Below are 20,334 nucleotides of genomic sequence, written 5' to 3' on the forward strand. Positions count from 1 at the left end.
AACGGAACATACTGCATGTAAACAGAATTCATTTTCAATATGATAGTATAAAGAAAGAGTTGAGTTTCCGCAATGCCAGCTCCTTACCTACGCCACTGCTAAGTAGATATGTCAATTTCTATTTTCTACATTTGAAAAGATATGTGTTTATCGTGCAATTCAAATTTCACAAAATTGCTGTACTAACGGCGAAGGGGGATTGAGTTGGGTCAACCTTTTGCTATACCGCTTCCGAGTAGATATGTTGTACCTGTAGTTCTTTCTATAATTTCTGTGATTGAAAATATGAATGCTTATTGGATATTTAAAATTCCAGAAATGATATAAATGAAATCTAGGAAACATCCAAAATTCATACGTTCTAAACGAAACTTTTTTGTTTTCACGTGAACATGAGATGGTCCGGTTAATATATGAACCGGGGAAGAGAATAGTAAGTGACATATTCTAAATTTTGAGTAAACTATAAGAGAGTCCAAAATTCCAATGCAATTCAGTGCAATGACACATACCAATCAAGTTTGCCCTGCCATCTGCAGGTGTATTTAAAAAATAGAACTACCTACATATTCTTCTGTTTTTTGATCCCTACCCTTTCACCTAATAACTCAACTTCACTTGCCATTGTCTTCCTCCGAGCTGCACACACACCCACATCTACTTTTCTTATATATATGGGGTGCCCGAGAACTCCCAAAATATTTCTGGGAAAATGTCAATTTTTGTCTCCTTATTGCTGTTAATCTGAAAGATATTGACCCAACAACAACGAATAGACATTGTAAGATGGAGACTCTGTGGATTAATGCTTATCTCCCCATTGCAGGTAATCTGAATGATGCCGACCTTACAACAACGAATAAATGTTGTAAGGTAAGGATTCCATAGGGTGCCCTTTGTTGAGGTATCGCCGACGTTACCATAGAGAAACACCAACGTGAACAACAATTAGAGGTTTTGTCAACAAGGAAACTCTGGAGACCATACGGCAGGAGATCGAGCAGAGTCCAAAAGCTTCGACATGTTATCTCAGTCGGAAACACGGCACCTCGAAGTCCAATGTGTGTAAAACCTTGTGTTTCGTACTGAAGAAAAAGGCTTATCATATCCAGGTGCTCCATCATCTTGAACCTGAGGACTATACAGAACGCATGGCCATTTGCCAGGACTTAATTGAGACAGTCAATGATGAAACTTTGATGGCACATGTCCTGTTCAGCGATAAGACTGCCTTTCATACTTGTGGCCGCGTCAATTGCCACAACACCAGGATATGGGCTGAAGCTCAATCAAACATCATCATGAAATTTTAACGTAACACTCTCAAGGTAAACATGTGGTTAGGCATCACCCAATAGCACATTTACGGTCCATTCTTATTTGCTGAAGTAACAATAAGAGCAACATATAGTACCTAGACATGCTTCAGCAATTTTTGCAGCCCCAATTGTTTGTCAACAACATTTTAGATTCGGTGGTGTTTGAACAATAGAGCATCCCACGTCACTTTGGGCACATTGTGCGGGATTTTCTCAACGAGATGTTCCCAGGACGTTGGATGGGATGAAGCTTAACACGGTTCTGGGCAGCACGCTCGCCTAATTTAACGTCCTTGGACTTCTTTGTATGGGGTCACATCAGGAATCTGGTATACAAGTTGAGGATTAGGGATTTGGCGTCAGCGTGTGATCAGGTGCAACATGGCGAGGGCGATCTTGGTTATGGTGGGCGATCATGTAAAACTACTGTGGTGTCTTTGACTTACGGTATCTTCTTTGATATTATAAACACTTGATTTGAATTCAAGTGCTCCTTCACAGAAATGGTTAGGAGTTTCTTGGGTAGCCTGTACGTATACGACATAAACCTTCACCAGATAATTGAATGTATCTAGTAAATTACTTATTTTTTAAAGTATTTTCAGTTGTAAGCTTTTTTTTTCTTTTCTGTAAAGTTAATTTACAAGAGAGAAACGAAAAGAAAGAGAAAGAAAAATAAATCCAGGCTACGTGAAATATTACATTGTTATCAACATATATATATATATATATATATATATATATATATATATATATATATATATATATATATATATATATATATATATATATTTGTGAATTGTCCTGCTTTATAGTTAACTAGCTGAAATGCCGTTGTTTGCACAAGAAGAATAGGAATATGTGAAATATTAAGGGCGCTAGATAAACAAAGAAAATATTTTAGGAATTAAAAAGAGGATGGTAGGTAAAGATGGTTGGGGACTACTGTTTTAAACTTTATTTATGCAAACAAGTCTTAAAGAAAGCACTTAAACTTTATATAATCTTCCTTGTGCCACTTATCCTTTGCCCTGCCCTGGTGAGAATTTCATGCAATACTGGCTTGTAGTGACCACGTAGCAGTTTGGTACGTAGTACTTACGCACTCGACGACACAATTGCATCGAACAAGCTTATTAGTAAAGGCATGGCAATGGCATCTGTCACAAAATACTGCTTCTACATTTCGAATGCATGTACGAAATGCAGAACGTTTTTTTCCACTTATATTGTAATGCTTTAAATAGGCCTATTCCATCAGTAAATTTCCATTTCCCTACAGATGCTTGTGACAAAAAAAAAAAAAAAAAAAAAAAAGGTTTCATAAACTACTGGCAAATGTAGGCTCTGTAGGAAATGTAGGAAATATAGGCTCTGCGAAAACTTAGGCACTTGCGTGGCAGAGGGGAAAAGATTTAAGTAGAAAGTCGAGTGATATTGTCTTCAAGTGTAGACAAATGTATGTGTTGCATTTGGTGAAGATCATGAACCCTTGTGCCAATAGATGGAAATTTACAGGAAATATGTAGTAATTTAAATTTATTTTGAGTTTATCGTCCCTTTCACCAATGACGCTATATGAGACATAAAATTACAGCTTAATATGGGACCCGAACCACACGAGTTTCTGTTGGGAAAAAAACGTGGGCCTCCTGTACTAAAAGTGCATATTCTATCCATATAGCCATGAGGGAATTTTTTATAATAATCTATTAACAAGGACCATTTAAAAAAAGACACTGTTTATGTATACATTGAACACGTAAGTAAAGTATTAATTTATAAATATTAAAAAGTTTGAGTCTTTATCATGCAACTGTATGTAGAAACATTCATGCATCGATGATATGCGACAATTACCGTGACACTTGTAACACCTAGCTTCAATTATTACTTTTTTACACGAACACTCTGTGTTTTGTCACGGGAGACCCGAATTCGATTCTGGGTGAGAGCTCATGTGTTTGATTAAACATTAAACTGTAGATTAATGTCTCATGTAGCATCGGTTCTGAAAGGGACGCTGAACTCAAATCCATTCTTTCAACACTAGTAATGAAGATTAATAGTGTGAGTAAAGTAGTTTGATTTTACCGAAAGGGAAAACATTGACCGTAAAAAAGTAGACAAGTGAAGTGAGCATAAAGTGGAACCGAAAAATACAGGAACAGGGCAAACGTGTTCAGACTTCTGTAGTACTTAAGCAGAACAGTGGTATCTAGTTGTATAGTGTATGCATTACTTTTATCTATACAATACTCGTATTAGTGAAGAGCGCCCGCCCCTGTGTCTTCGGTTTCCTGTCCCTCAGTTTGTCTCCTACCTCTGCTCATTCCGGCTTTCACATTTTCAAGTGAATCAAACAATAAATATCATAGTAAAAGTGAACAACAAGTATTGGAATAACCGTTTCTGTTTCAATTATTTTCGTTAGATTTTTGCATTCTGTACATACTTGGTGGGTAGGCGTCAATTAAATAAACACTTCTGAGTACATTTTTAGTTATTTTTAGTTATTTTACCAAGTCATAGCTGGATTCTTAATCTCCCCATGAGAAGAGACATAGTATATGCAGTATTACTCTTACGATGGTTCATATGGCTGTCACTCTTACATTATGTGCTATTTCTACTTCACTACTACCTCTCCCTATGTGCCGCTTACATAACTTATATTACTTGAATTTTTTATCCTAGATTTTGATTTTCTTTTAAAAAACACTACCATTTTCAATGATTTTTTCGCGTTTTCAAGATTAATCAGTATCTGAATTAAAAGTGTTATTCATTTTCGCTAATAACAAAAGCTTACAAGGGACATCACCCAATTGTCCGGCTCCGATTTCAATGAAGTTTTTCTAGCTGATAGAGGACATATATGTATTATTTGTGATGACAGAAATTTTTGCCATGGTGCATATTTTTGTATTTTTTTAATAATTTTTAAGAGTTGTGATGTGGTTATTAGAGATTATTGCAGAAGTCCCTTACTAACCTTAGTAAACGGAGCGTTAATGAAAGAACAACCATGTAGATACATATAAGGCCTAGGGGGAAGTTGTATGGTATGTATGACCTTGACGGCAGCCATCTTGAAATCCGCCATTTTGAATTAAGGTCAAGTTTTTTAAAAGGCAATAGGGTAATATGATACATAATTTCGGGCTAGAATTTAATCAGAAAGACAATGGTAAAACTAGTTTTGAGATACACCCATTTGTTGAAAAGTTACAGGCATTTAATTGTTCACTTACTACGTGCGAAAGTCCCTTACCTCCGCTGCTACCCCGCGTATTAATGATAATAAGTCGATAAAAGCTTCGGTAATACATGTTATGCTTAGAGGGAAGTGATACAGTAAGGGTATCCTTGACGGCAGCCATCTTGAAATCCGACATTTTGAATTAAAGTGAAGTTTGAAAAATGAAAACCACAGCATGTTACACCTCATTTTAATAGCAAATTTTCAATGGCATGCTTATTTTTGTCCTATAGTTAACCAGTATGTATTTAGGACTGCTTCTAATGTGCACCAAACTTCCATTATTCGATTTTCAAATTGGCAACACTCCTAATTTTCACCGCATGTTTTAAGATTCCAACTGGCACTTTGCAATTGTTACCATGGATCATGTTTTCTAAATTTATTACATTTTTTAAGAGTTTCTATTTGTCGGTTCGTGAATAGAGTTTCGTTAAAAGCATCCAGCAATCTTTCTGAATTTTGAAGACTTGCAATCTAATTATTTCTTTTAAACGAGAATACATGAAAAACCTATGGACCTATGTGACGTAAAGAAATACAAATGAAATTATAACAAACTGGTGTTATACGAACACAAAATTACCAGGAAATGTAGCCTGCATGTTGCGCAAACGACAAACAATAAAATATTTTTAATAAATACAACTTTAAAAGAACAGCAGCAATGATAGAAAATATCAAAGAGGCATAATATGACTGTTCCCAAAACATTGCACAACAATTGTATTTCGTTTTTCTTTTTGAAGTGAATTTTCATTTGAGTTTTCGTCCTATCTACTATACAAGCTACGTCTTCGGTATTACCTGAATGCAAAGTTGGAGTTGTTTTGTTATGCGATGATTCATGTTAGTAAACGAGTTTTAGAAGCGCAGGTATAGGAAATAAATAATTACATGGATAGTCTTCAAAATTCAGAAAGATTGCTGGATGCTTATCCTAACACTATTCATGAACTGACAAATCGCAACTCTTAAAAAATGTAATAAATTTAGAAAACATGAGCCATGGCAACAATTGCAGTGCCAGTTGGAATCTTAAAACATGCGGTGAAAATTAGGAGTGTTGCCAATTTGAAAGATCGAATAATGGAAATTTGGTGCACATTACAATCCTAAATTCATACTGGTTAACTAAAGAACAAAAATAAGCATAGCGTTGGCTTTTTGGGAAAATTTGCTATTAAAATGAGGTGTCACATGCTGTGGTTTTCATTTTTCAAACTTCACTTTAATTCAAGATGGCTGCCGTCAAGGATACCCTTACCGTATCACTTCCCTCTAAGCATAACATGTATTACCGAAGCCTTTATCCACTTATTATCATTAATACGCGGGGTAGCAGCGGAGGTAAGGGACTTTCGCACGTAATAAGTGAACAATTAAATGCCTGTAACTTTTCAACAAATGGGTGTATCTCAAAACTAGTTTTACCATTGTCTTTCTGATTAAATTCTAGCCCGAAATTATGTATCATATTACCCTATTGCCTTTTAAAAAACTTGACCTTAATTCAAAATGGCGGATTTCAAGATGGCTGCCGTCAAGGTCATACATACCATACAACTTCCCCCTAGGCCTTATATGTATCTACATGGTTGTTCTTTCATTAACGCTCCGTTTACTAAGGTTAGTAAGGGACTTCTGCAATAATCTCTAATAACCACATCACAACTCTTAAAAATTATTAAAAAAATACAAAAATATGCACCATGGCAAAAATTTCTGTCATCACAAATAATACATGTATGTCCTCTATCAGCTAGAAAAATTTCATTGAAATCGGAGCCGGACAATTGGGTGATGTCCCTTGTTAGTTCAATCATAAACTGAACAAAGCATAAAGTCTCAAAATCAATGACGTAACAAGAAACGAGAGCTGTTGTGACGTCACTACTGAATCTCATATATATATATATATATATATATATATATATATATATATATATATATATATATATATATATATATATATATATATGAGTGTGTGTGTGTGTACGTTCCAGCATAACTTTGGAATGGGAGCCTTTTCGCCAATCCCAAGAGAAAATGAATGAAATGAAATCTTTAGTTTAATGTCCCAGGTTTATGCCTTTTGTTCTAAGGGAGACGATTATTAAAGCAAATGAGCGATAGTGGAAGAATTAGTGGAATGAGAAAGTGTGAGTACCCTGAGAAAACCAATGGATACGGTGTTGTCCTCCACAAACTTACTTGGTCCGGGATCGAATCAGGACCCTGCGGACGAGAGGTAAGCAAGCTCTTTACAGCTGAGCCACCGTGCCCTCTTTCATCCCAATTGGACGATTCGATAGTGATCATATATATATAGTTTATAGTAGTGGTACACACACACACACACACACACACATATATATATATATATATATATATATATATATATATATATAGTTCTCAACCTCAAGTAAAGTAACAAAAATGATGAAATATTTGAGTATGATTGTTTAGCTTAGAAGTCGACCTAGAATTAATGAGGAATAAAATGTTATATAAAAAAATCAATGTGAGGTAAGTTTTTCTACACTCAATATTATTTCTATGTATTTGGTGGTTTTCCAGCACAAGAAGGTAATAGAATTCATGTATTGTACATTACCTTCAGTGAAGTTTGCTTATGATCTCAAAGCACAAGACTGCACTTTAATCTCCTGGTCCACACAATGAAGTTACTCCTGAGAAAAGGAAACATTAATAATTAGTTTTTTCATTCTCCGGCGATGCAAATTTTTTGAAAAATACATAATCATAAGATTGTTGACAAACACTGATCGTATGTGTATATTCTGAAGTTAGCTATATCTCTTACAGGACAAAGATGCAAAAAATCAGTTTTGAGTAATATTTAAACTTTTTTTTATAACTTTCGTATAATTTGTATTGCATATTAAAGTTTACTCATTTTGTTTAATCTAAACTTCTTTACATTAATCCAGAAAAAAAAACTTCCAGGCAATGAGGACAAAGAAAGAACAGAAAAGATTTTTGACATTATATATGAATCTGATAATTGTTCAAATTTCTTACCCCCTTACCGCATGCCGTGCAATATATGGCACATTCCCTTTTTTCACTTAGGTTTTTTGTGATTTATCAAAGGCATCAAATGACTGTTTTGTCTGCTGTGTGAGATATTGACGTGTATGAATAAGAGATTTTGGTGTCATCTGGCATGTTCTTTGTGAATTGTAAGTGTGTCATATATGGCACTTACTTATTTCTCTTCGGAATTAAGTGAAAAATCTCAAATTCAAGTTTTAATTCATTTTTTAAGTTCCCATATGAGGATTTCCAATATTGACTTTTTTCGCTAAAAGAAAAAAAAATCATGCAGAAAGGGGTTAATTAATTCCTCATTTGACACAAAGAGTATCTAGAAATTGCCCCCAATATTGTACTTCAGATTTAAAGGAGCTTAATATAACTAAAGGATGAATAAATCCGAGATAATTTTTTTGAGGAAGATGGGATGTTTCAAGGCAATAATTCTTAATTTAATTTTTAAATTACTAATATATCTAAATTATAGTTAACAACTTGGAGAGATTCTGAACTCATTTCCTCTCATGTGGACCATCTACACGCAGAAATAATCAATCAGACAATACAACGTTTTCGGACATTTTTTAGGACTTAAGAAAGAGGCTTGGCTTCATTTCTTTTAATGTACTATAATGTAAATATGTAGTCTATTCTTACTATATATACGAACCTGATGATGGAGCTTTAGGCGATCCTATCCATTCATATATATTGCGAGCTCAATACGTACGCTTGCTTCTTCTGTCACTCTTGTCCATCAAGTCTTGTCACTCAACTCAGCCATCCACTGTCCAGCAGCCTAACTGGAGGAAGAGAGCTTGCGCATGCGCTTAAAACAATGAGTAATATACTTTGCTTGAAGTTGTTACTAAGACAGCCGGACATGACACCATAAATCTTTATTATTATTTTTTCATCATCAAATGATAAAATTGTTAACTATAATTCATTTCTAAGGTGAAAACAAGTTATTTTAATTCAATTGAAAAGACAAATTGTTGAACATGCAAAACAGGGCTTTAAATACCATTATTGAAGTTTCAAAATACAAACACATATCAACACGTACATCTTACAACCTCTATATCTACAAAAACAGAAATTAAGAAACGTGTTAGTGGAAGACTTCAATACATGATACAGACATCTTATTGTTTTAGACTTAAAAAAACGTAATACAAAACGTAAAGAGCACGTACATTTTTTGATCACACACACAAATTCATATCATGATTCCTTTTCCATTTCTGTTTTCTTTTCTTTTTTCGTCATTTTTAGGAAGTCAATTTGACAACAAGAGTTGATATGTCAACGAATACATGCGTCTATGTACAGAGAAACAACTATTTGCCACAAACACCCACCATATGAAACAAGGGTGAATAACTAATTAAATTAATAAATATGAAATGTCATGGAAATATCGTGACTCTTACTAATTTTGAAATGAACTGAAGCTTCTGTTATCATCAATTTAATTGTTGCGGAAAGAAATGTATAAAATTGGATGTCTGAATAAGTAGAACTATTGATAGAGCTACAAATAGTTATTCGTAAAACAAATTTACAAAAGAATGTATTCAATTTTGTTTGAAACATGAAAGCTTTAATTTTTACATTAGCTTGATTACTATGATTTTCGTACTCCTCTATGTAATCACGCGCTACATCAGTATTTCTAATGATAATCTGTATTGTTTCAGTCTTCCTACTTATCAATATTCGAGATTGAGCCAATCAGAAATGGAACCAGATTTAACTGACGTTGCGGATCAACTTGGCCTAGATTTGGCAGAATCTTCAAGTGATGATGAGGTACTAGTCTTATTGAAAAATAGAGAATATTATACTTTCTGGAAAGTCCCACACCATAGATTTTTCTGTTTTTTAGTTGTAGTGAATGATTTTGTGACAGGATAAACGTGGCAAGAATACTGCTGTGTGAACATGAAGGCTATTCTTTCCGAAATGTTGCTAGTGAGTTCAGTAGATGCAAGTCCGAGCGATAACTAATATTCCGCACCACAGTGGACAAATTTCTCTACAAATCCAGAAGTTCAGATTTTGTTGTAGGTTTGCCCCATTCAGAGAGTAGACAATTTGCGATTCTGCTTACAAACAAGTGTGAAACTCAACGGGGAGCACATTGAACAAATATTGTAGTTTTGCCTATGGTGCGGGACTTTTCGGAAACCCCATATATTGCTTACATTATTTAATGTATGGAGTACAATTATTTATGGTTTCGTGTTAGGTATTCTTTATTTTGATAGTCATCAGAGTTAGGTGACCTTTAAATTAAAAGTTTAATCATAAAATAATCTGAGCAATGTTATAATACTTTGAATATAAAAAAAATATTTAACAGACTATACCAGTAATTGTTTGTTTTATTATAGTTATTACAAGACACTATATTAGCTTAAAATATTAGTAAATGTAAAATAAGATATAAACTAACGAATTTTTCTGTTAGTAATTAAAAAATATATGTTATAGTTATATATAATTCCAATAAAATAATTTATGCATTTATTGCTTTTTTAACTTATTTTTCTATGAAAGAGAAAAAAATGTCTCGTATCCTTTACGTATTTTTGTCTATCAATTGTGGATATTCTTAATGTGAGATGTTATTCCTGCAGCAGGTGACAAATTATTATTTGTAGTACATAGTGACTACGCCAGAAGGTACAGGAGGATGTCTGAACCTTAGAAGGCTTACCCTGCCCCCCTACAGCCCCCTGATATTACGTATTTTAATGTAAGTGAAATAATATAAGACTATCCTTTTTGGTACACAAAAGGTACCTCCTTGCCAAAAATGTCTTTGCCCCTGTGCTTGCCATTCCCGAGAAAAGTAAAGTTGGAGTAGTCACTTGTGGTACATGACACACATTTCTATACACAAGAAACAGCGAATATACCACGTAATGTAAAGATAAACTTTTTGCATAGCTACAATGTTTGGGCTATGTTTTGGACATCTACATGTATATATACAGGGTGCTTCAAAACCACCGAAAACATTTGAAAGGTGATTCCTGATTCCAAGATAAGACAAAAACTATAGACCAATCTGGGTGTACAAATGCATTCTGTTGGCGCTATTATCAGCCGAAGGTTGGTCGTAAAAATAAAATAAAATAAAAAAACAGCCATGACTCGAGAATCGAAATTGGGTAAAAAAAAGAATGGCCATTACAGACGGACTACGACTTTGTTCGTTGAAATATTGTATTTCATTGTCTATTTTCCTCATTCAATTTTTGATAAAATTTCCCACGGATTCTCAAGTTCTTTTGGAATCACCTTTGCGTCACTCCTGCATCACATCCAGTTATTCAGTAATAAAATCTAGGACTAAAAATTATGAACATTTTCTTTTATTCGACTTCGATCCATGAGTTATGGCCGTTTTTGCATTTCTCCGACAAATTTTTGGCTGGTCATACCGCCGGAAGGAGGCATTTGTACTCTCAGGTCTATAGGTTTTGTCTTATCTTAGTGTCTTGAATCACCTCCTAAACGTACCGGGTTTGTTTTGAAACAACCACAGGGTGTTAGTACGCACTGTTGACAACGCTTGGGAGATAAAGTTACTCACAGAAACAAGAAAACAGAACAAACAAAACAAGTAAACATTTCCTTCCAATCGCTTAGTTTCAGATTTAAGAGGTGCCGTGAACGTGAGGAAACGAACTTTCGAGTTATTTCTGGCCAGACTAGCCATTGAGCTAGGCGACATGTTATCATCTTAGATTTGTGATCTGCTCTATCCGATAATGCATTGTTAGTGTCCATTGCATTTTTGTATATGTCAATATTCAGGGGTGTACTTGTAGTGAAATTTCTGTTCTTGCAAAAAGTAGGTTACTTATTTTCTATGGAGATGATGAATCGGATTTATATTGCTGGTTTTCAAAGCCTGAGACAAAGGTGGGTACCACTGTAGCTTCGGAGGGTTTACTAGTTGGTACTTTATCGCTATATTGTAGTTGTATTGTAAGAAAATTATTTAACAATAGTTATGAGTAACGTAGACATAGTACAATGAAGCATTCATGACCACTGGCATAGAACACGGGAACATTTAAATACTAGTATCAACAAAACTTTTCAGGAAAAGTTTGAGTGTACGGCAAGACAACAGTCCCAATTTTTAATTATGCATGCTAATGTTCGTTTCATTTTACCGAAAATAGATGAAATACGTTTACTAATGTTAGAATCACAGTGTGATATTTTTATAGTTAGTGAAACGTGGCTTGACAATCCAACTGATACAAGGCTCATTAATATACCTGGCTACTCCGTTCTTCGACAAGACAGAAAACATCATGTTGGAGGAATTTTAATGTATTATCTTGAAAATTTGGATGTAAAACTGGTTGAAATACCAAACTCAGATCAAGTAGAATGCCTTACGGTAATGGTGAAAATAAATTCGCTACGCATAGGTATCGTTTCAATGTATATACCGCCAAATACCCCTACACCAAATTGTCTATTCTTGAGGATCTGATTACACATGTATATTCACAAGTTGATTGTCTTTATATACTAGCTGACCTTCATTGTGATCAGCTTTGTCTTGACAAAGCCGAAACAAAATATTTGAACCGTATCCTGGACACGTTTGGGCTTGTCCAACTCATTAATGAACCAACCAGAATAACAGAGTTCGGTGAATCATTACTCGATCTTATTATTACCGATAAAATAGCATCATGCGATCACTGTCATCCGATCACTGGGTGACACATGTTATCCTGAACATTAAAAAACCGCCAAGAAAGTCATTTGATATTATTCGTTACCGCGACTTTAATATATTTAATCACGACGCATTTCTACAAAATGCTGAAGTCTTGAACTAGAAACAAATTGAATCTCAGGAAACTATAAATGCTAAGGTTAATTTTCTTCAGATGTCTTTAAAACATCTGTTTGATCAGCACGCGCCAATGAAAACAGCTAAAGTTTCGAATAACAAATTGCCTTATGTGTCTAGTAATACGAAGCTGCTAATGAAAGTACGCGATCGTTTGCTCCGCAGGTTCAAACGCACTAAGTTGCAGCAACACTAGGATGAGTACAAAGAGCTTCGTAATTTTACTACGGCAGTTATTCGACAAGAAAAGATTGCGTATTTTTCCTTTCGTATAAATAACGCTAAAAACAATAAAACACTTGGCGGACGTTACATAATTTGGGAATAGGTGGAAAAAGTTCATCGTTAAACCTCCCTGAAGAACTAAATTGTCCTGATGTCATAAATCGTCATTTTGCTAAGGTTTCCGAAATATCAGTAACAAGTGACGATACATTTGATAAACAAATAAATCGGATCAGTTCACTGAAACACACTGCTTGTGCTCTCCTTTCATGTTAAGACCTGTTCATGAACATGAAGTTAGAAGAGCAATTGTTAACATTAAATCCAATGCAGCGGGCTTTGATGAAATAAACCCACATATGCTTAAAATAGCTTTACCTGTTATCACATTTCTCTTAACTAATATTGTGAACTACTCTTTATCGAATGGTAAATTTCCTGATTCCTGGAAACTAGCTAAAATTCAGCAATTACCAAAGAAGCCTAGTATTAAATCAACTAATGGCCTTAGAGAAATAAGTATATTGCCAGTTCTTTCAAAGATAATTGAAAAGTTAGTGCTTCAGCAAATGATCTCATATATTGATAGCTCTGGCATACTTCCATGCGAACAATCTGGGTTTCGTAAATTTCACAACACTTCTACTGCTTTGTTAGGTATTAAAGACAATGTGCTTTTTGCACTAAATGACAAATATGTGGTCATACTAGTCTTATTAGACCTCTCAAAGGCATCTGATCCTGTACAGCATGGTGTTCTCTTAGCAAAAATGAAATACTATAACTTTTCAGTAAATACCATAAAATGGTTCGAATCCTATCTACATAAGAGAAAACAGCAAGTTACTTTACGTAGTTCCTCTCATTATAAAATTTCTGAAGCTGCTGTTCGTGATAGAGGTGTTCCATAAGGCTCAATTTTAGGGCCAGTTTTGTTTACCTTATACACTGCAGATCTGGTACCTGTTGTACAGCATTCAAAGATGTACTGTTACGCAGACGACACTCAATTGTTTATAAAAGCCTTGCCTCAGGACTTTCCACAAGTTGTTCGACTCCTTAACCAAGATCTTTAGGCTATCAGTAACTGGTGTATTGATAACGGTCTTGTTATTAATCCCTTAAAATGTACTTATGCTGTTCTAGGTTCCGCTAATCAACTTAATAAAATTGTTCCTGACAAATTAGAATTACAAATAATGGACTCAAACATTAGCTATTCACCTTGTGTAAAAAGTCTTGGAGTACAAATTGATGATAAACTTTCTACAGAATCATGTCTCTACTCAGTGTTCAAAAGCTCTAGGAATACTAAGAAACTTGTACAAAATACGAGATTGTCTGTCCAAAGATACCAAACTATTCCTGACACAATCGTTGATACTGTGTTTGTTTGATTATTGTGATGTTGTGTATGGCCCGCTTCTAACAAAAAGCAATGCCATCCTGGTCGAAAAGGTACAAAATTCATGCATCCGCTTCTGTTACAACATACGAAAATTCGATCATATTTTGCCTATTCTGAACAGCAATAGTATGCTGACAATGTCCAGAAGACGACATTTGCATTATTGCTCTCTCATTTATAAAATTCTTAAAACAACACGTCGCGTGTATTTATACAAGAAACTCACTGCTGGGTCAACTATTCACACTCACTTAACACGTAAAAGAAATACGTTTGATATTCCACACCATAGACTCAAGCAAACCACTGCGGCATTTTCAGTATTAGCACCAAGGTCATGGAATGCTCTACCAAATGTAGTAAAATAAGCTAAAACATTTAATTCTTTCAAGAAAATGTTAAAAATTTATTTACTCAGCCAACAAAATGTAAGTTCAGGTACCCATGATTTGTATTCTATCACTTGAACCACGTAAATGAAATCAGACTTGACTTGGTGCATATTCTTTATTAAATAATCATGCATTGTAAAAATATTTCAACACCCTCCCCCTCTATTGTGAATCACAAGCATAACTTATTTTGTCTCTATGTTATTGATCGGTTGTGTTTGTTTTCATGTTTGTATTTTTATGCTTTTTTTTCTTCACTTGTGGTACTTGTTTGTTTGAGTGTGTTTTGTTAAAAGTACCACTCTTTTCTTTTCTTTTTTATCATCTTAATATATACCTATATTTTTGTTGTATATAACCGTATCTTTTGACTCAATTGATTGTACGTTTTTTGTATAACTCAATGTATTTCCTTGACAAGGGTTAGGTGGTAGAGCAGCAATATGCTGAACCTCGCCCGCTTGAATAAAGCCTTTTTTTTTCAATGCATGATTCAGAATCGTGTACTTGCCCCCACAGATAGCGAGTGATTCCTGGATATTCCGATCGGATAGCCGGGTCCTATTCATGACACATGAAACGACGTCCTAGGAAGTAATAAGAATTCATTGACAAACTATCGATATCTTAAATAGAAGGATTTGCGGTGTGGTGTGCGTAGTTGCATAACCACAAGAGGAAATAATGCGTGTTTGTATAACAACAAGAAAATGAAATATTTAAGTTTTACGTCCCACGGATATGCCGATTAGGCTAAAAGAGACGGTGATAATGAGAAATGAGTGAAATGGTGGAATGAAGAAAGTGGGAGAAAACGGGAGAACCCTAAGAAAACCCATGAGCACAGTGTTTGTCCACCACAACGTCCACACGGTGCGAGCTGGGATCGAACCAGAGACTCCAAGTACCGGATTTGAATGCTCTACCACTGAGTATAACTACAAGAGAGAATAATTGTGAGTAAAATGAAATGAAATAATATTTTCAGTTTAATGACTATGTGGGCTAAAGAAATTAGTGCAACGATGATGAGTGAGGGAATGGGATTATTCCCCAAAAACATACACGGACACAATATTCTCCCGCCACAAAATCACTTGGCCTGGGACCGAAAATGGGAAATAAGTAGAGGTGAGGGCTCTATTACTGACTTACCAAGCACCCCTTGAGCTCCTTCGTTTCAATATAGTTAGAGTACGCGTCTTTGGCGCGAGATTCCCGGGTTCGCTTCCAGGCTGAAGATCATATGATTCGGATCCCACTTTAAGGTGTAGCTCCACGTCTCACAAGCCTCGCTGTTGAAATAGAGGAAAACTCCAAATCAATTAATCAACCCACCATGCACCCCTTCTTCCCCATTCTTTAGAGCAGACAAAAATTGTTGACAGCGCATGGGAGGTGATGACACACATAAAAAAAATGCTTATGTAACAGAAAGTTGAAATGAATGTATTAAGGATGTAGATGTCCCGAGAAGTGCGGGAAAATGCATAATGGAAGACGAATAATGGCAAGGACAACACTGCAGAAGTGTAGTGACAGGCGACCCACAAAAGAACAGAAAATGAAATTTTCAAATATGTAAAGCTCATAGAATAAAATGAGTTCCCCTGAACCACAGTCCGACCATTTGTATAAGTCACTGAATGATATTGTAAAGTTGCGTATCTGAACGATAAAAGCGAAATTTGGAACGGCTCAGAGACTGTGTTGAAACTGTCCGCCATTGGCCTCATTATGCCGATGGCATCAGCAAATCTGTTGTTGCCTGATTCGATGAAATACGCCTAGCATTTCTGAGACCACGGTGGCAGCTGCAGTGGGTTCTCGAGTATTATGATAGATGTTTCATACACTAGACTGTCATCTTACCTCACAGTAACAGTTCCAGTGGAGTATGTCAGTCAAGCGTGGTGGTGAAGGTGCAGAATCATCACTGGCAACCCAACTCTTTGCGAACACTTCATTCAGAAATTTCTGACATCCATGTCAACATGTACGGTGTGTTAGAACCACTGTCGCTGCCTAATTGCTTATGACACATTCTCGAGTAATACTAGCAAGACGTCACAGAAACGTAAGACAATTGCTGCCACGAAGACGGGTAGGTGATAGATAATTACCAATCAGGTACGCCATTTCTTGACCGATGTTAAATTTATTCTTTGTGAGCAAACCATATTTTAGACTACGATTTTTTGTTCCACATGAAGTAACTAATTTGTATATTGGTGGTAGCATGTATAATATATGCCACTAAAATATATTACCTTATAAAAATTGCTATTAAAATTTCAATCTAATCAGAAGATAAACAATTTTGAGGTGGTAATTTCAGTTTACCTGAGAAAGTCAGATTTAATATATATAATGGAGTAACAGTGTTACACAACATTTGTCATAAATTGCACCATATTTCAAATTTGAATATTAAAATCTTCTGATTAATACAACCTTACTGCGGTATTATATACATAGGTGTATTTTCACATGTAAATAAAATGTTTATATATATATATATATATATATATATATATATATATATATATATATATATATATATATACATCTTTTATATTATATATCTATAATTATATATATATATATATATTTGTGTGTATGCGTGTGTGTGTGCAAGAGAGATAGAGAGAGAAAAAGAGAGAAAGAGATAGAGAGAACATTTAATATACTATGAATTCGCACTTGTATACGAACTATACTCAACATGTATATATTCGAAGTATAGGTCTATTACAGAGATGGAATGGGTCGGTGGGCCAAGTGGGTCAAGTTTTCTAAGTGGGTCAGTGGCTCTTGGGTCAACAGCAAGTGGCCCACTGTGACCCACCAACCACCGTGACCCACTGCGATCCACCACCCAACATGACCCACTGCGACCCACCACCCACCGTGACGCACTGCGACCCACCACCCATCATGACCCACTGCGACCCACAGACTCAGCCTGATCTACCGACCCACTCTGCTCACTGCATTGTAGACAGTATCTTCTGAAGACTGGTAAATTTGTCTTCGTTTTACTTTCAAGACCTTCATTTCCTTTCCTTTTCCATTTGTTTCTGTCTACTTATCTGAGATGAGTATATCTAACCAAGTGAAAAAAGGACTTCACTTAATAATAGCAATAGGGCTTATACTACTACTTGGCTTTCGAGACCTGTGAGTTTTTAGAGAAGCTAACTACTGGAAAAAATACATTTTTGAATCACTGTAAAATGAAATGAAATCTTTGAGTTTTACGTCCCACGGTTATGCCGGTTAGGCTAAAGGAGACGGTGATTATGAGAAATGAATGAAATGGTGGAATGAAGAAAGTGGGAGGAAACGGGAGAACCCCGAGAAAACCCACGCACACGGTGTTTGTCCACCACAAAGTTCACTTGGCGGGGTCTGGGATCGAACCCGGGACCCCAAGCACCAGAGGTGAACGCTCTACCACTGAGCCACCGCGGCCCCTTGAATCACTGTAATATATAAATTATTATATGAAAAATTGAATGTAACTATGTGTGCCTGATCATCACGGACAAATTGCAAAGTCAAATGAAATTACTTTTGGTATATAGCTAGGTCTTAATCCTAACTGGGATGTTATATTGCTTTCTTATAATAATAATATCCTAAGGAGGTAGTGAGGATCTGAATTTTTGCGAAAAAAATGAGTATCTCGCAAGCCGTTAAACTTACGGATCAGTGTATTAACTCTTTATTGAACATAAACAGATTGTGTCCTAGTATTTTTAAAAATTCTCCTCTATCTGGGGAGGGGGGCACTTTCTATATATTGAAAATTGGTAGTGAGTTGGTTTGTAAAAGTGATCGAAAACGATCGATATTAGTTAAGAAAAAATCAGAAACAAAAATCCCGTGTTTTCCTTTATATATCCATTGCTTTTAATGCAAAAATTGCTGAAACTTATGTTTATTATATGGAGCGCTTACAGCACAGGGCAATCAGCCCATAAAGTTGTGAAAAAAATAGACATAAAATTTGTACTGTAAGCTTAATTACACGGAAATTTTAAGTTTGGATTGTACGCATAATTATATGGAAAATATTACTCTTTTTTTGATTTATGTTGGTCTACTTACCTTGATTTGGGACTTTCAAATTTCACCCTTTTTTCCACTGAAAAGTATCGATAATTCAAGGAAATATTTTTACTATGATAATTTAATTGAAATTCATCGTAATTTGGCCCATGGCAAACAGCAATGTGGCAATTGAAGGGGAAGAAGGAGGGAAATTCCCATTCACCTCTGAACACTTTCCAGGAGCCTCGTTCCCTTTTGCTTTCTAGAGGGGGAGGAAACTTGGTAATGGCATCAAACCTTCATGTGTAATTACAAACATTAAATTTATAAACAAATAAGAAATATCAGTTTATCTGGCTTTAATTGAAAATTTATGCACAAGATTCCCTATCGAAGGTGTGGTAGATGACGTTTCTGTTCTCCATGAGTCGATATTGCCAACTGACATGGTCGATATGGAAAAGATGTATGGTGATAGAGAGATGATACTTCTTGCTGAGTATTTCAAAACTGACCGAGAAAAATCGTTATCAGACTTAAGTCTAACAAGCAGATTGTCGATGAGGAGTTGCAGAATCGGGTACAAGTATTATCAATTTCCACGACAGAGTGCGAACGGGGATTTCCCCTTATGAATTTACAGATGACTGATATTAGAAATAGACTAAGTGCTCAAAGATTGTCTAACTTGTTGTTCATCAATGTTAATGGACCACCGCTAGACAATCTAAAAGTAGACGAGCTAGTTATTTCTTGGCTGAAGAATGGACATCATTCCGCTGCGGATGATTTACCATGAAAAAGTTCTGGAGGCCAACAGGAAATAAACCGAATTTCAGATTTGTTTTAAAGTGGGAAATTACGAGTCATGGAAAATGTATACTTGTATTACTAATGGCTTCATAATAATTGCAATTATGCATATTTGTAACTTAAATTTAACGTGATATTTTAGTGATTACACAAATTACAATTATGAGCATACTTTATGGAGAGGCTCTCACAGACGGTACCTGAGCACCTTTATACACTATGGAAAACTAATTTTCCAAGTCTTTTGTGAGAAACATATTGTGAACTGAGAAACCATAACCTTTTCCATATTGTACATGGGTATTTTCCTGTGAATAGAAGTTTCTTTTGGAATGCGTTGAGAAATTAACACTTGAAAGAATACTCTCTTAGTACAAGTATATTTTAGGCACACACTAATCCCCCCCACCTCGAAGTGCTTCAATTTCCTCACTGACAAACGCTTTATTATTTTATATCGTAGAGGTCAGATCCACCGTTATTGTAACAGAGTGGTGCTTGAGCGATTGACTAGAAATTCAAACTCCGATTAGTGACAATTTCAGACTCTTGTTTTATTACAAGTGTAAACTCTTTAGTCAGTACAGAAGAGGCCGTGGATCGTGTTCAGAGTTGATGACGATGGATTTTGGTGAGTCAGAGTAGGTCACAGTGGATGAAAGTGGTTCATGGTGGGTGGTGGGTCACGGTGGGTGGTGGGTCACGGTGAGTCACAGTGGGTTATGGTGGGTGGTGGGTCACAGTGGGTCACGGTGGATGGTGGGTCATGGTGGGTCGTAGGTCAGAGTGGGTCATGGTGGGTGGTGGGTCAGTGGGTCGTGGGTCAAGTTTTCATTGACCCACGCTAACTCTGGTCTATTAAACGTACTCAGAAACAGGGTAACAAACACACTAATACATGTGCT

General features: G+C 35.6%; 2 protein-coding genes across 2 annotated transcripts in view; one reads left to right on the forward strand and one right to left on the reverse strand.

Moving 5' to 3' along the window:
• Nucleotides 1-8,660, reverse strand: part of LOC145688128 (uncharacterized) — a 98,977-nt gene extending 90,317 nt beyond the window's left edge. Inside the window, exons 1-2 of the mRNA XM_081761903.1 lie at nucleotides 8,312-8,660; nucleotides 7,199-7,274 (exon numbers count right to left, since the gene is read on the reverse strand). The gene's annotated coding sequence lies outside the window, so the exon portion shown is untranslated. The remainder of the gene's footprint in view (nucleotides 1-7,198; nucleotides 7,275-8,311) is intronic.
• Nucleotides 1-20,334, forward strand: part of LOC145688129 (uncharacterized) — a 93,398-nt gene that overhangs the window by 43,737 nt on the left and 29,327 nt on the right. The window contains exon 2 of the mRNA XM_081761904.1: nucleotides 9,345-9,456. Coding sequence (XP_081618030.1) covers nucleotides 9,345-9,456 — 112 coding nt within the window. The remainder of the gene's footprint in view (nucleotides 1-9,344; nucleotides 9,457-20,334) is intronic.

This window comes from Thermobia domestica, chromosome 6 (assembly GCF_964235325.1).
Source record: "Thermobia domestica chromosome 6, izTheDome1.hap1.1, whole genome shotgun sequence".
NCBI lineage: Eukaryota > Metazoa > Arthropoda > Insecta > Zygentoma > Lepismatidae > Thermobia > Thermobia domestica.